The sequence below is a fragment of the Cupressus sempervirens genome, chromosome 1, assembly GCF_028749045.1.
Source record: "Cupressus sempervirens isolate cs-2001-9-10 chromosome 1, ASM2874904v1, whole genome shotgun sequence".
Taxonomy (NCBI): domain Eukaryota; kingdom Viridiplantae; phylum Streptophyta; class Pinopsida; order Cupressales; family Cupressaceae; genus Cupressus; species Cupressus sempervirens.
In genome coordinates, this window is record NC_143118.1 from 197,333,349 (window position 1) to 197,351,626 (window position 18,278).

The following is an 18,278-nucleotide window of genomic DNA, read 5'->3' on the forward strand; positions in this document are numbered from 1 at the left end:
GCTCTCTCCTCTAAGTTGTCTTTAGATAGGTATCTTGTCTCCCACTAGAGTCAAAGAATTGTTCTCTCCCCCATCCTTTTATTCTAGTAGTGAGAATTATATTTTTCTTGGACTCTACAAAGAGATGTCTTCCAAAGTATTTCATACATTCCCGATTATAGGTTAAGTGTTGTAATTATTAAGTAGTTGTTGATTAAGTTTATGTTGTCAATAACTCAACTTTAGATCTCCAGAACTTCAAATCTTTGTTGCTTTATGAATGTTTTGTGTAAAATTGACCATATTTGTTTTTATTAAGAATCAAATAGAATTTAAAGTGACCCAAAACTAACTATTTATTATTACTAATATTTTACAAGCATACAATTTCAACCACTTGTTACAGAATTTGAGAACTATATCAAAAACTTTACATAAGAATGCAACCTACCCTTTCATAACTCTACATTTTCTATAACTATTTTTACCAATTTTTTTTAACATAAACATTATATCAAAACTAAGAAAACATCAAAATAGTGGTCGCTATCCGACATTCGTCTCAAGTTACAAATGAATAGCAATCTGAAAGAAGAATCAAAGTTCACAGTGTGGTGAAATATAACATCTCACGTGAGTGTAGATTCGCGGCTTATTTTGAATCCCGTTTACGCTTTTCTTCTACTCAAAGAAATGGATAAATTGCGTCGGAAAGAAACAATAAATAAATCCAAAGTAAGCCAATTAGGGCTAATTTCTACTTACTTTATGTAAGTACAGCAAACGTGTATTACAAATAGACACAAGTTCACGTTTGAAACCAAACTGATTCTATCCATTATTAAAACACTTGCAGACGTTTGACACCACAGAGTTGCAGAGCTCGATCAGACACCAAATAATCTATTCAGTGAACGTGCTATAAAGTATTAAGACCAGAAATTCAATCTTTGTATCAGTCGTTTATAAAGCGAAAGACAAGGTAAATGGGTTTCATTATTCATTTTCAACTGAATGATTACCTGTTGTGGGCCTCTGTCATTGAATAAATTTATTTATTGTGTCAGTGATCATGTTTTGCTTGTGGATGTATGTATATAGTGGTCACGATAACTCAGCGCTCCAAAAGGTTCGGCCTTGACAAAATACAGTAAATTCAGAAGAGCTTCTGGGAAGCTTGAAACCCTAATTAGGGTTTGCGTTTGAAATGGGGCGTACTCCTTGTTGTTCGAAAGTGGGTCTTAACAGAGGCCCATGGACTCCCGAGGAAGACGATCTTCTCGCACATTACATTCAAAAGCACGGCGAAGGCGGATGGAGAACTCTTCCTAGAAAAGCAGGTAAAAAAGCATTTTAGAATTGGGTTTTTTTCCTTTCGTGGTTTCATTTTTTTTCTTGTTTGATTGAACTTTTAGTGGGGATCATTTAAGTATTTTTTTGTATTGGTTTGAAAGGTTTGATGCGGTGCGGAAAGAGCTGCAGATTGCGATGGATGAATTATTTGCGACCTGATGTTAAAAGAGGCCGAATTCTTCCTGATGAAGAAGATATCATTCTCAGATTGCACCGTCTTCTGGGTAACAGGTAAATCTAATCACTCCACTGTTAGAATCTGAAAAGGAATAGATCTAGAATGAAATAATTGAGGCAGTGTTATATCATGGGTTTTCAGGTGGTCTTTGATAGCTGGACGTATACCTGGCCGGACTGATAATGAGATTAAGAACTTTTGGAATACCCACCTTAGCAAAAAACTTATAAGCCAGGGCATTGATCCTCGTACCCACAGACCCCTTTCTGAATCAGAGCTTTATGAACATGATAATAATAATGTAGATTCTACAAACAAACTCAGCCCAGCGGCTTCTCATCATCATTCTCCACCAAAATCTCCACAGACTGATGTCTTGGCTGATGATAGCAATACTGAATCTGCCTTTCAACCTTCCCAACACCAAGTTTCACCAAAGCATATTATCAAAGTTAGCGAACAGGAGATTATCAAGGATAGTGAACTTCCACAAGTTTCTATAACAGATAGCCTTACTCATGCTTTCAATGATGCTTCTAATGGCACTTCAAACAGTATACCCCCACCATTCTTTCATGACTCTCAATACTCTAGCAATGCTGTTCACATGAATCCACTATCGACTCCCTATTCTAATGCTATTCTTGAAACGGGTTTACAAGATAGTGATGCTTCTCAATATTTTAAAAGGCCGGAGTCTGTCACAAATGGCTACTTTGTGGCACCTGCAATGACAGATTCAATCCTTCAAAGCATTTCTTGCTTACCTGGTGCTGTAGGCAATCAGAAGTGCTCTTCCAGAGCTTTTCCTGTGAATTTTGAGCAATCTGAGATGCAACAACGTCATGTGCTGCCTGAAAACAACAATCTTGTCACACAAATGGAGGACTACAATTCAGATGCATTCTCTTACCTACTGGAGTCTTTCATGGATGCTGATCAGTTTTATGGCGAAGCAAACAAGGATGTTTCACCTTTGCTGCTAGAAAACAGGCATCAGTTTTCACACACTGAGACTCCAAGCCAGCGCGCCTATGAAATGTGGCCTATGATGTCCCAACCACCAGAATATCCATCAAGTTATCCTGAAAAATTGTAGCAGATATGGTACAGCATTAGATTTGTTTTGTACATGCTTATATCTATATTAGTAACATGGTGCCTATATGTTAATTATTGTTTTCTAGACAAGCAGTATTGTATTCAATTCTTGCAATCAAAGAACTGTTGTTATATTTATTGATTTTCATGCGTCCAGCATCCTTTTATTTGAAAAAGAAATCAATTTAACATTCCTTGCTCTTATTCATTTCATACAAACCATGTTGAGCTGAACAAAGTAGAAACTTTCATATTTGATATGATATTTAAAGAAGATTGAAATTTAAAAATGGTGACATTTGCTGTTTTCTAAATAATCAAATTCAAACTGAACAATCCAAAAATATGTCTGGTGAGAAAAGCATTCAAATATGGTATGTAGTCAATATGTAACTGATGTTTATCTCTTTATCTGCATCCAATTATTGTGGCCTGCACAGCTATGGCCAGAAAAGCTAAGTGTAATATGGGATAAACAATAAGGCACACTTAGCAAATTTATACCTAGTTCTACCACCTATGCAGAAGTATTTCAATTACGACCTAAAACAGATAACGAAGCCAGGAATATAACAATAATATGAGGAAGCCAAACAGAGATTAAGAGAGGAACAAAAGCATTGCACACTAATATATGCGTAGAGAGATAATGCAAGATCCTGAAAAAGGAAAAATAAATATCAATAGAGCGGTGCTGATGTGAGCCTCAAATCTAAACTCCTTTGAGTGATAGAGATCTTGCATGAAGATTGTTTAGTTTACTTTGACAATTTAATGGTTTCTGAGTAAATTAAAATGTGTTAGCGGGTGCAAAGAAATAAAAGCTTTCCTAGATAGACTAAATATTGACCAGTGAGTAAAATAGAGAGAAGAAAAAGAAGAAAGTTAAACACAAAAACTTACTACCTTACATTGATAAATACGGTATTTATAGAAAGCTAAACCATCAAAATTCAGGCACTGTACTCATACAAACACAGCTTTCTCATTCCCGAAGCTATATACATGTGTGGAAACATAGCTTTCTCATTCCCCGAGTGCTATATACATGTGTGGTTTGCACCACCTGAGAGATATACCAATATTTGTTATTTTGTTTGGGCCATGGATTCCAGATAAATATAAAGTAGCATAGAACTTATGGGCATGATATATAATGCTGAATTCATACAATTCAAAGATCGCTGCCTAAGGAGATTGAAAAAATAACTGACGAGTAAGGCGATCAGAATTGTGTCAATTATAAGCGAAGGCAAGATGTTAATGCTATAATTTTATTAGCGGTGATAAGGATTAGATATAGCAATACTCACTCTTTATAAAAACTTTTACTATCTAGAGTAGCTAGATAATCTCTTATATACTAAAAGAAAACTTTTATTTCTTGATGGCTTTATTAACATAGTTTTGAAACTTTATCTACATTTTTCTTTAATTCTATAATGAAATAGTATTTTTTTTATGTATACTGAATATTTTTGCAGATATATGATTGTTTATAATGAAATTACTGAGTTCTTATCTTAAAAAATATATGTTGGGTTCTATTGTCTTTGCATCAAATCTATTAAAAAATTTCTAATCTAAATTGATTGACATGTTATTTGTGTTATTTCAACGTATTCTACTTTTAGTGTTCTGATTAGATAAATTGAGATAGGGCTTGGACCCTTAACAAAAACCTAAAAGTCCAAAGAACAAAAAGGAGGACATTCACAAGTAGTGCAATCCCAACACTAACTAATAGAGAAGGAAAAGAAACAAAATCTAAAACTAGAAACTTGGAACCAACAACGAAACATAAACCAACACACATTGTGAAGACTAGAGAACCCCCAAAAATCCAATAACACCCACAACACCAAGCATTATATGTTAGGTTCCTTAAGATTTTCAAGGAATGAAGCACATTTCATAGACCTAGAAGAAGCCATGTCTCCTGATGCCTCCTCCTCCTTGGAAACCAACTAGAAATTGTCCTTTCATTTCTTCATTTTCATATTACATCCTTCAAGCTTAGTCTAGATGGACTTGTTGGACATATTAGTCTTCTCTTCTATTTCTTTGTTGTAAGAAGATAGATTGAACATTTTATTACTCAATTGGGAGTAACTCTCCTTCATATTGGTTAAAGAGTTGAGAATATCCAATTTTTCTTCCTCTGAGGGTACAAGGTTCTTTAGCTCACACTATGGTCATCAATGATCTCCTTGTTTCTATTTTTTCACCAAAATCATCTGTAGCCACCCGTAGATAGTTATCACCTTTTCCCTTAGTCTGTATATCATATTTGCTTTTCACTTCCACAACTTCAAGTTTATTGATCTTTTACCTAATTTTTTGTACCTATGATCTTATATATTCTATAATGAAAAAATAACAATGTGTGATCATCTTATCGTCAATATTGCTTACAATCTTATTATATGTGTATTGTAGGAAGAAAATGGCATCCGAACTTGAATACAAAATTCCATGATATTTGGTTGTACTTGCACATCTCAATTAATTTTTTTCTTGTTCACTAGTGAATTTTATTTTCAAAAACTTCATGAAACATTAAATAAGGTGCGCATGAAACATTATGTCTATCTTAGTGGATACTAGGTTTTCTTTCAAATAATGGTTAAAATAGGTTTTTTATAGGGGACGTAGTAAAAATAGTGTTGGAACAAACAACCAACACCCCTAGATGAAAAATAGGGATACCCAAAAAAGACCAAGAGACAAATAGGGACTACAACCAACATCAAAACCAAATTAGTAACCTATTCTTATAAACACAAAAAAGCCACAAACAAAGGGAAAAATAAAACAAAACAACATTATATTGGCTACAAAGCTATCTCCTCCTTTTCCTTAATCTTCTCAATGGCCACTTTGACATCCTCTTTAATTTGTTCATTCACCTTGGCCTTTAGCTTCCTAGTACTAGATCTAGTCCTCTTCTTACCTCATCTGTCTTCTATGCCCTTAGCCTTGTCCAAATCCAAGACTATGATATTGTCTGCATGCATATCCACATTTTAAACAATTTTATTCATATTTTCCATGAAGGCTTCCATCAATTTAAGGCAATTAATGATTAGAGTAGAGGTATTTCTTTCCAAATTCGTAATTTTATCTGCTACACATTATATCATTTCCTCCACATCAATACCATCATTAGCACTTCTTGCTTCCCCATTGAGCTTGTTCTCAATCTCTTCCATTTTTTGTATTCATGGCTTTGTAGTTGATATTGAGTTTTTTAATGGAGTTGAAAATCCATTGATCCATTCTAAAAGTGTACATAGAATTTTAGTTTTCCATTTGGAGCACACCCAATGGAGGTTGGGTATTAATACCTTCCAGGATTTCCTCCAATAATTTAACATGGACCTCATTCACACTCATAGTATATATATATATATATATATATATATATATATATATATATATATATATATGTATATGTATATATATATATATGTATATATATATATATGTATATATGTATATATGTATGTATATATATATACATACATATATACATACATATATATATACATATATATATATATACATATATATATATATATATGTGTGTGTATATATATGTGTATATATATATGTATATACATACATATATATATATATACATATATATGTACATATATATATGTGTGTGTGTATATATATATATATATATATGTATATACATACATACATGTATATACATACATACATGTATGTATATACATATATATATATATATATGTGTGTGTGTGTGTGTATATATATATACACATATATGTATATATATGTATATTATACATATATATGTATATATATATATGTATATGTATATACATATACATCGACATTTATATACACATACATGTACATGTATGTGTATATACATGTATATCTACATATATATGTATATGTATATATATATATGTATATATGTATATATATATATATGTATATATGTATATATATATATATATGTATTTATATATGTATATATGTATACACACACACACACACACACACACACACACACAGTTCTTCTCCTCAAACTCTTCAAGGGTCAAATTGAGAGGAGAATTCTTAGTCTCAATGTACACACCATGAGTTTTCCTCAAAATATTTATAGCATAGGGCCTCTTTATTGTAATCGTCCTCTTCTTCACCACTCTCCACATTTTTAACTCTCTCCTCTTCTTCACCTATTTCCATAATTTTGCCTCCCTCTCCTTGTTCTAGAAATCAATATTCACCTTTTCCAAAGTGAACAAAAATAGGGGAGGGACAAGTACTTGGTGGCCTAAAAAGTTTCTCCACTAAGCCATGACAAAATTCACTCTCTACTTCCTCCTCTATTTCCAATTTTTTGGCATTTTCATCACTAGCTTCGTTAGAATCTGACTCCATTTTCTTATATCTCAAACTCTTCTTATTTCTTTCAGCTAACTCCCTTTTCACTTCTCCCAGATCAACCATCATTCTCTTGCCTTTACCTTTGCTATCAACTCGGGTTTTAGGGGTCTTATCATTTTAAATAGGGATAGGCAGAGGGAAATTTTCCTTCACATGATCCATCATAAACTCAAAAATTAACCTCATCAACCCTTCATGAAGAATGGATTTGTTACGTTCTGCCTTATACTCCTTGATACTATGAGCAATCAAACACAATACATAAAACAAGAAACAAACCCAAATTTTATGACAAAAGTGATTAAGTAGGATAAAATGAAAATTATGAGCCCTATCATACCTCCCATCACAAGTCATGTACTAGAATACAACTTTAAGAACAAGTTTTCGCATCCCCCCACCTCACCCCTCTCCTCCTCTTTCTCTAACAAGAGCCCCATCCTCAACCTTATACTAACTGCTTCCTTTGCAAGAATATTATAGCCATTTTTTATGTATGTGTACAACCATTATATTAAATATTTTTAAAATTACCTTTATAGTTTTGGATAGAGAAATGAATATATAATTTTTTAATTGTTGACCTAAATGTTATTAGAATAGTTTAGAGAGATAATTTAGTCATCATTTCCATAATTTAGTTATTCAATAATTTAATTAATGATTAATTTGTGAATACAAAATAATCAACATAAAAACACGAAATTGGAAGTTTTACTTTTTCCATTCATCTTGTTATATAAGGTAGGTACATTGCTATGTCTACCAAACCTACTTGTATGGTGTAAAAATAATTTCAACTATGCCATTCTCTTAAAAACTTTCATGGCTCCCTAGAGATCTTTGTTAAGTCTATGTACTTTTTCTATACATGGCCTAATATTTGACATTTTAGTAGTTTCACCATATATACATCTTCTTCTAGGAACCATTCTAAAAATATAATTTCTTAACATCCATTTAGTCAATGACTTCTTCTTATTAGCTATAAGCTCTAATACTATTATTGAGCTTTCTAATTGTAATTCCTTTGTCTCTATGATGGATAAAAGAGAATGATATCAAACATTGATTTAAAAGCTAATACAATTAAAAGTAGAAGCATTAAAAATTACAATAATATTATTATTACTATTCTCATATTGAATATTAGATCAATTCTAGGGTATTACAATAATTATTTTCTACTAAAATTACCTCATGCTTCTAAAGGTCCCAAATTAAGCTTGATCATGTAAACCTACTTTAATTTTATCACATATTTTCCACCATAAAATCTATTAAATAAAATGTTTAATTATTCTCCATACCTTTAATCTCTTTATCCATTTATTGAGTCCAATTTTAAATCTTAAATGTTTTTTAAAATGGACTATAGATCATTTACTTCTAAAAATAAAAAAAGACTAAAATAATATTTTTCATCATATTTACCTTTGTCTTTATCACAAATATCCCTTAAACTCATATTTTATTTTCTCCATAAACTAAGTAGAGTTATATCAAAATATCACTTGAATTGGATCCTCAATCATTTCAACTAAGTGGTTCTATGTCAATAATTCCCATGTAATAAGTGTCACTTAAAGTACTCCCCATGGAATTTATTGTTCTTTATTTCAACTAAGTTCTTTTCCAAATGCATAGATATTTCCTTCTACTTGATAGAGGATCCATATTGAGTGAGCCACTTCATTGAGATTGAATGAGTCTGGAAAGTGATTAATATACAAAATATTTATTCAATCCAACACTTCTCTATCATCTTATGGTAACCCATTGCAATAAAATCCATTCTTCCATTCAATAATTCTTATTCTTTTAATTTTGATTTTGTAATTAGTAGATTATATAACTTTCAAGCTTCTATTTCCTTAACATTTTTTAAGAAGACACATTTTAATTCCCTTTTTAGTTGAACTTATTTCTTAATTAATCTAAGGTGTGCACATATGACACACATCCAAATATTTGAATGGGATTTTTTAAACCTTTTCTAGACATTCCTCATAATTTTTTTTTAACAATCTTTGATCAACACCTATTAATTAAATAAACTACACATGCTACAAAGTTAACTCAAAGCACTCCATAGAACTCTTGTATGGTTAGATTATGTAATTTCCCATCAATACATATGAATGAACACATACTCAATTTTTTTGATTATTTAGTTCATCTTATTAAAAAATAAATACTCAATTATCCATATGAATACCCCTATACATGTAAATAAAGACATACTCAACTATCTATATGATACCAATCCATATGTGAATCAATAATTAACTATGTATAATAATTAGTTCGTTTATTCTTTCGTTGATAAAAAGATAGTTTTCATATATAAGACACATTAATTTATAAGTGTCTTCTTACACCAATAATGGTCATACATGTAGGCCTACAACACAATGATGAAATTGAGTCTCTTATTTGGGAGGTCTTGGGTTTGAGCATGCTGAGAGGATGTTATTTATTTCATTCTTTTCCTTTTTTTTACATGTGCATACATTTCATCACATATGAGCAATATAATAAGTACTATATAACTCACCTCTATTAAAAATTAAAGAGATTTCCAAAATATTTGGCTTTGATTTGTCAGTAGATCAAGTAAAATCATAAATTTTACCTAAAAGTGATCAAACACCTTGATAATTGATTCCACAAAAAAAGCATAGATATACAAGGACCTATGCACAAATTTAATGCAATTAAGGAATAATCAATATTATCTAGAATTGTCATATAGTATTGAACATAAATTATTAAATAAACAAGAAGACTATAATATTTCACAATATTTTTTCTTGCCCATAATAATATTTCTTCAATATTATATGAGCAATAACTTGTGGGTTGTATTTTTTTAAATGACCTTTCTATGAAAAATATTTAAAATTTTAGGATCATTTGGTAATATAATAATATAAATTGATTTCTATTTTTGCATGCAAATGGTCCAATTGTAATAGAGATGAGTATATGATTATTGTTGAGCCAAGAATCAATCAAGTAGAGAGACAGTCATATTAATCCAAATCATATTGATTCATGTGGAAGTTTGATTTATATGAGGAATTAATGTTGATTATACAAAGCTCAACCTATCTAAGAGAAGCATAACACAATAGGCATAACCCTCATAAAATATGGTTTTCAAGGTCTCCTTAACCTCACAAGCTTCCAAAACCTAAAATATGGATTTGCATGGATCCCAAAACCATAAATAAATTTATCTACCAAAATTCATCCCAAGTCTAGTGCAAACCTAATTCTACATATCTAATACAAGTGATTTTGAAAGGATCCCCCAAGCTCTAATAAAAACCTTCCCTTGCACTAGTGAACTCCACCATAGTAGAAACCAAGACCACCTTTAATGGAAAGATAAGAGAGGGTAAAATCAAGAGAAGCACAACTCATTAGCCACACAAAATTCCACTTGTATAGAATCCCCTCCACCCATGTCAATAGGAACCATAACTAAAAAGGAAAAATAAAATATGGTTGTAAATTGTTATAAGATATGGTTTTCATCACACTAAAAGCTAGACCTATCAATGTTCAATACAATAAATAGACTTATAGAAAATAGGAGGTGATTAGGCAATGCTAATAATCCTAAAGGGGAATTTTGGTGGTTTGTCCAACAATGCCCCCATGAATTTTACCCTATGAGATTTGACCTAGTGACCAAGATTTTATACTACTTATTACAAGCTAGGGTTGTCATTGCAACAAAATATTGACCTATCAATGCCCAACAGAACCATTAGATTTATCAATCAAAAGAAATTATTAATCCATGTCATGAATTCCTAAGTGGAATTTTGGTAATCCATGCAAGAAGAACACCCACTAAAATGATAAGTGGGAGGGAGCAAGTACAAAAATGTTCCACATCTTATGACACCCATCCCCAACTCCATTAAAACTACTACAACAAGTAAGATAGAAGCATATTTTATGTCCAACCAAACCAGGACCAAAAATACTTAAATGACTAGTAAAAAATAAAAATAAGAGGAAAGAAACCTAGAGAAAAATAAGAAGAGTGAATTTTAGGAAAGATAAAGAAACTCCACACTAAATAATATCACACCCTTACATCTTTAGCACAACTGCAACCAATAACTAAAATCACTCTTTCACAAAGGCATAACAACATAATTGATAGATCTTATGACATACAAATGAAAAAAGAGAGGAAACAATTGAAATAAATAATATCCTCTCAGCATGCTCAAATGCATCAACCGCCAACTCCACCACCAACTAGAAGCACCATAAAACCACACTAAAAGGAAACCACTTAAATAAAATAAACCTCCAACAAAGAGCAGGAAAAATAATATGAAAAAATAATGATAAGGCTCCACTTTTGAGAAAATAAGCCCCAATCAAATCTAGTAACTCTTAAATAAGAGGTCCAAAAGACCCCAAGGAAAATAATTTTTGTGTTAATATTAGATAACATAAAATAAAAAATATTTAACTATTAGATGTGCATATTTATTTCAATACATTATTTTTTCTCTCTAATAAAATGTGAATTAGATTTAATATGAACTATTTTATCATTAGATAACAAAATCATGACACATATAGATTTCTATGTGTTATATGAGAAATTTCACCATACTCAGGTATTGGAAGATTCACTCAATTAGAAGATAAAAAAATTTTAATTAAGGAATCATATTTGAGGTTCAAATCATACACATCATTAGATTATTTCAAGTTACACAAGAATCTATTAATATTTTTCTAATCATGGGAAATATGTATTCATAAATTATATAAAAATAAAATAAAAATGATTCATATAACATATAAGGAAATATGGTGAAGAATGTACAAAAAATTATAAGAGGTTAGAGACATAGATAAAAAAATTATATTAATAGAACATCCACCACTATTATTTTATTAATAGGATATAATTTACCATTAAGGATAAAAGAAATGGGTACAAAATGGGATTTCAATAAAAAATAAAAAAATATAACATATCGAGAACTCTTGTCGATAGATGATGAGTGGGAATGGGTAAAATAGAAGGTTTCCATAATTTTGGTGATGTAAAGGAGGTCATTACATGATGAAACTAATGATCAGGTAGCTACTTTGGTTGGATATAGGAGTTGTGGGCCCATTTTGTCCTTGTGATTATGTTGGTATCTTTCTTCCCCCAATTCTATATTTTTGCTTGTTCTCATTTGGTCATCTTGGGTTTGCATAGAGATTTTGGTGGTCATTCTAGATTGATGGCTTCACATGTGGCCCCTTTTTCTTATGTTTGGCTTTGCTCAATTTCCTCTTAGGACCTTACTAAGGGTACCTTGTCTTATTGAGGGGTCCTAGAATATTTTTGTGGATTGGTAGATAAATTCATCACTATCCCTACTATGTTTCTCTTATTATAGGATGAAAATCTTGGTTAGAGGTAGGAGAATTGTTTCAACCTAGTAGTTGCACTTTTTGATTCCCTATTTCCTAGCATATGTGGGGCTTGGTTTGAGCCCATTAGTACTCTTTATCACTATTTCCTAAGCCCTTGGTTTTGGGTTTTGGTTGTTTTCTTCCTTCCTTTAGTTATGTTTGTGAGTGCATTTTCAACATTTTTCTCTAGTTATGATTTTAGGATTTTTTATATTATGTGAGGAAAATATTTGGCATACTTTAATTATTTATTTATACTTTTGGGCTCTTGTTTCTTTTAATTTTGATATTTTCTAGGGGTTTGTTTCCATATCTCTTCTAGTTTACAAACACAATCTTTAATTAACCGATTTTCACAAGGATCCTATTGAGGTTTGCTTCATTTCTATTTCTTTGGATTGAGGGCTCTTGAGCTACATCTATCATTACATTCTAGAGAAAAATGTTCCTTGATTCTATTTTTTATTGGGTGGTATATAGAAGCATTTAAAAATCTATCTTGAGGGTTTAGGTAGCTTTCTAAAACATATGTTCCTCTTCATCATTTTTATTATTTGGGAGGTTTAGTTTGTTCTAGTCAAATTTCTTAGTCTTATCTTTAAGATGGTAGTAGTGAAGGTGATGGGATATTTTCTGAAACTCACTATTAACATTAAGGGATCCTAAAAATTCCCTTTTGATAAGTTCTCTCACGTAGGATCTTCTAGTTTTAGTCTCAAGTATTTAGATGAGAAGGATATGTGAGGATTACAAGAACTTATTTCCCACACTAAGAGATTCTTGGAAAATCCTATATTTTCTTCCAAGGTTAAGAAAGACTATAAAATCACTTTGTATTGATATAGACAACTTTGGGCTTTTGGCATTGTAGGTCAAGGTTTGTCTGAATATCCCTTTTAAGTTTTTTGATATTAGTATCTTATGGAGTGTCTATTTCGTTTTCTTTGAAATTTTTTCTACTAATTTAGTTGATTGCATATCCGCTTCAAAATGTATTCGTATAGAGTTTTGGGTTTCTTAAAAAACTATTTCACTCTGATAAAAGAAGGGCTACATAATAGTTCAAAAAAATATAACTTGAGATATATAACTGAACCTATAAGGTAGGAAATGGGGATGATTTAAAATCATAATGAATTTAATAATAGAAACAAAGTAATGCAATATTCTAAATTAAAAGAAAAAGTTGTTATATCTTGTAAGCTTTCTTTTAGGGATTGAAACACATCCCATAATTTTTTTTAATGAATTTTTTTAGTAATATTACATAAATTAGATCAATATTCAAAACTAAACCAACAAATCACAAGTTTAAGATATAATGATAAACTAGATATACTAGATTCAAAATTTTCAATGTTTTTGATAAATATAGTTTAAGTAATTTATAAGACAACTTAGCTCTAATATTAAATTATGGTTGAAAATTTAAAATGGATTGATATTGATGTTTCCTTCACATTAGAATAATTTGCACCTAAAATCTAATTCCTCTAGAGATTTTTTGCATTAAATGACAAAAGGTGAAGAATATCATATACATTAAATATACTCTAGTCGCTATAGTTCTAGGATATAATTTTCTTACAACCTAGATATGTTATCTAACAACAATTTACTCATACTACACTCTTAAAATGTCTCTCATGTACATTTTAATATTTATTTTATTAGTTCATCCAAAACCTCTAATTTGCTACACACCAATTTACTCTTAATACAATCTTAAAATGTCCCTCAAATACCTTTTTATTTTTTAATATTTATTTTGTCTACTAGTCCAAAAAATGTAAAGATTTATATAGTTTATTAGCCACACATATTTATGGAAAATTTTAGGTGACATGGTTAAATATATCCACTTAAAAAAATTATACTACAACTTGATCTAATCTCCACTAATAGATTCTTGAATTTATTTAATAAAAATAAACATAGGCATACTTTATATTTTAGTGATAAAAACATGATTATTTGGGAACATGCTAAGGAAAACAATCCCTTAGTATTTCATTATTTTTGGATAAAAATAAGTATTTTCCTTAAATACTTTGAAACTATATTTTAAATAGCATAATTCTTATTTAATTAGACCTACAAATTAAGATGTTTGACAAAACATTGTCATTTTACACACAACTTCCTTTAACATGGCACTATTTTTCTAGTTCAAGAAATGTTCATAAATATTTTCAAAATATATTAGATGAAAATTGATTATTTTACCTTTTAGAAATAAATTTGAACTCAATATTTTATAATGAAACATGTTTTTCTCTTTAATTAAATATTTTTTTTCCATCCTTCAAATTTTCTTATAAAAAACAACCTATTTTAATATATTTATTATATTAGTATTTTATTTTTATTTTTATTCTTTTGTTATTCAATTTAGTACTTGTTATAAAAAATAAATAAGTTAAATATTACATTAGTATTATATTTTAATATTTAATTTTTGGGTTGGGGTCTAACTTGATTGGCACAAGATCAAGAGTTTACCACATTGTAGGTCATATTAAATCAGGCAACACGAGGATGGGTGCATTGAATTAGCCCCCACTTACAACCATTGGAAAAGGTTAATGTGGAAAGAAAGATGTACTGAACCCACCTCCTTTTACTATTGCTCTTGTAGCTTGAGGGTGTTCCACTTCTAGGATCAATTTTTTAAATTGTGAGCTCATGTTTTTGGGCTTTGCCCATTTGACTTTATTTTTAGTTGTTTCATGTTTGTAGGTGTTACCCATATGACTTTTTTTTAGGTTGTTTCATGTTTCTGGACACAACCTATCTAAGTCTAATTCTAGGGTTTTCCCCATATTTTCTATTGCAGAGATGAGTTGTTTAATTATTTTCCTCCCATCTTTTCACATGTTAAAATTGATACTTTATTAGTAATACAATTTTAGTCAGGTATTTCCAACAACAAAACAAAAGGATTGTTGTAGATCACCTTAAAAACTTTACCCTGTGCACTATAGTATATAAAAGTATAGATTCTATATCTTATTTTTACAGTCTATAAAAAAAATATTACTATTTTATTATATTATATTATTTTGAAATCTTCTAAATTATATATAGATATAGACTTCTTTTGATTTTTCAGAAAATTGTTGTACTAATAACTTATCATATCATTGGATGAAATAGGATTGATATGCACTACATAAATTACACATATCTATTTTTTGATATTTATTCATATTTTTAACCAGGAAACTATTTTTTTCAAAAACTATTCTTCATAAATAAACAGCTGCAATTAGATTTCAGAACATGTCTTCAATCTACAGCACATCTAATCAAGACTTATATTACTATATTATTAAAAATAATCAAATTTTATACAATAATAAATAAACAATATTACTGTTCTAAAAGTTTTACCCTTCAAATTTTCCTATGTCAAAAAATTATACTGTATAAATTTTTTCCTGTTTAATCCTATTATTATTATTATTTAATGAAGTTCTGGATACGTTACTTTATATTTGTATACATTTCTCAACTTTCTGTTTTCCTACAAAACATGTCAATCAACTATCAAAAGTCGTTAAAAAATCCACCATTATTTAAGGTCCTCAACCTGCTAATTTTCACCCTTTCTTTGCACCTGGAACAGAATAGCCGTGATGACTGTTAAATCCTTCGTTTTCTTTTTAGTACTTTAAAACTCGGATCGTTATTACTCTTCAGTAAAATATACAACGTGGTACGTTTTACATGGTTAATTTTTTCTCCCATGCGTACATTTGTTCATATAATCTTCCTTACTAATCATCTTTAATATAAGGCGCATTTTCAACGTTAATTAAGACCAACTTTTCCCTTACAATTAGATGGCCTCTCCATTTTTAACCAGAGCTGTAGACTTTTTCTCAAGGAACGACGTCGTCCTCTACTGTAGCACCATGACAGTTTGGTACATATTATTTAATGGTCTCATTAATTCAATTCATACGTTTCCCTCACGTTCTACATGGTATAGACTGTTAGGTATGGGAAGATAGACGATTAGTTTTAAGATATCTGTCAGTCTCACGTACGTTCTAGAGTCTACTATATTGAATAATTCTTCTATTCTAGACAAAACGAATTAGAAGGTGCGCAGTCTTGCAAATAATAAGTAAAAAGTCTTACACAACGCTTTAACAACTATTAACATGATCCTGATGGTCCTAATTCTTCAATAAATCCTGAGCGGTTATTAAATTCTCATAGTTCGCTTGGTTGTTTAATGAATGTAGTTTGGTAGTAATTCATTTATGTTGTTATCTAAGCAGTGTTTTCTTTCTCAAAACACCATTGCTGTGTAACATTCGCTGCATTGTTCTCTACATAATCATGTAACTTAATCTTATGTAAAGTTTTTCCAAGTATATATGTCAAATACATGGTATTTCTAATTTCTGTTATTGAATATAATCTCACCATTGGTGCAGTATGATCTAATGCAAAATAAGACCCAACTCATGAGCAAACAAAGCAAAACTATAAGTAGAAAAAAATTTGATTCAAATCATATCTTTCATAATCATAAAAAAAATCGTTTTAGAAGATTTTATGAGTTCATTTTGCTATTCAATAAATACATGATTGCCCATATAATTCTATGAATCAAGAGAGTAATAAAAAGGTAGACAAGATTTTATATCATCCAAAATTCATTTTCCAGCTCAACATGAAAAAAAATTCCACATACAATTCTATGGAATAAAAGATAATGGTACATACCTCTCTATAGAAAAAACATCCCTCATGGCGTGCTACGGTCAATGTGTGGCTTATCACTTATAAAGCTTCTGAACAACTGTTGCACACATATAATCAGTTCTTATTCATTTTGATGAGAGGTGGGCTCATTTCAATTATTGCTTATGAAATATAACATGAAGTATGATCAGAAAAGGAACGAGAAAAGCAATGCAGAAATGACTATATATGATTATACTCACCTTCAATCATAGAACGGAAATTTCGCATCACTTTTGTGAATATTCATGAACAAACTTTGTGAGAACAAGAGGACCCGTTCTGAATGAACATAATTTACACTTTTTCGCTACAGTGGCTGGCCTATCAAGTTGCTTTAAGACATGCAGCAATGATTTTGGATATAAAGTCATTTTAGATAACCTGTGTGAAAGACACAATGAATTGCTACAAACTTATATTGCCTGCGCAAATAATTTTTGTGTTATGAGGGGCAAAAACTAACAGTGGAAGGGTGAAAAGATTGAGCTTAAACTATGATTGAATAATAGAAGCATATATATCGTTTGAAAACGTCGTTTCATTAGGTTTTGAAATATTGACTGTCAGATGGGAACTAACGGATTCTGTACGAGATAAGAATGGTAGACTAGTTGAGATTATGATGCAGGAAAAGACGAAAATTCAATGAAAGCGTTAGATTTGAATGGTAGGCTAGATCAACTACTAGAAATACGATTGATTGACTGACAGTTTCAAACAACACTCAGTTAATCAATGTTTTGTTTTTAGGCTCGTAATATATTAATTAGGAGTTGAAAGCCGTGTATTATTTTTTAATTGACTATAGCTATCATTCTCCGGGATGTCAAAAAATGTTTTAGAAATTGAGAGTTTTTAATTCAGAAAGGTTGAATCTGCCCTTTTACAGATAAGTGGGCAGTAATTTTTCAGCTCACCGGCCATTCTTTACTGGGCATTCTTGGCAATGCAGGAATAAAGGGCTAGTTTTTATTTGGTGAGAAGGATAAAAATTGTAATCCTGTTAATAGGGGAGAAACATTAATAGTGGTTG

General features: G+C 30.4%; 1 protein-coding gene and 1 long non-coding RNA gene across 2 annotated transcripts; one reads left to right on the forward strand and one right to left on the reverse strand.

Annotated features, from left to right (window-relative positions):
• Nucleotides 1-704: 704 nt before the first annotated feature.
• On the reverse strand, nucleotides 705-17,734 carry LOC149576795 (uncharacterized). Its single transcript, XR_016362293.1, has 4 exons — nucleotides 17,446-17,734; nucleotides 17,225-17,300; nucleotides 2,424-2,595; nucleotides 705-2,337 (listed from the first exon to the last, which is right to left on the reverse strand). It is a non-coding gene; the product is annotated as an uncharacterized LOC149576795 (long non-coding RNA).
• LOC149576796 (uncharacterized) lies at nucleotides 1,187-2,753 on the forward strand. The gene is made up of 3 exons (XM_089820009.1): nucleotides 1,187-1,319; nucleotides 1,434-1,563; nucleotides 1,652-2,753. The coding sequence occupies exons 1-3, from the start codon at nucleotides 1,187-1,189 to the stop codon at nucleotides 2,607-2,609; spliced, it is 1,221 nt and encodes a 406-aa protein (XP_089676135.1). The 3' UTR covers nucleotides 2,610-2,753.
• Nucleotides 17,735-18,278: the final 544 nt, after the last annotated feature.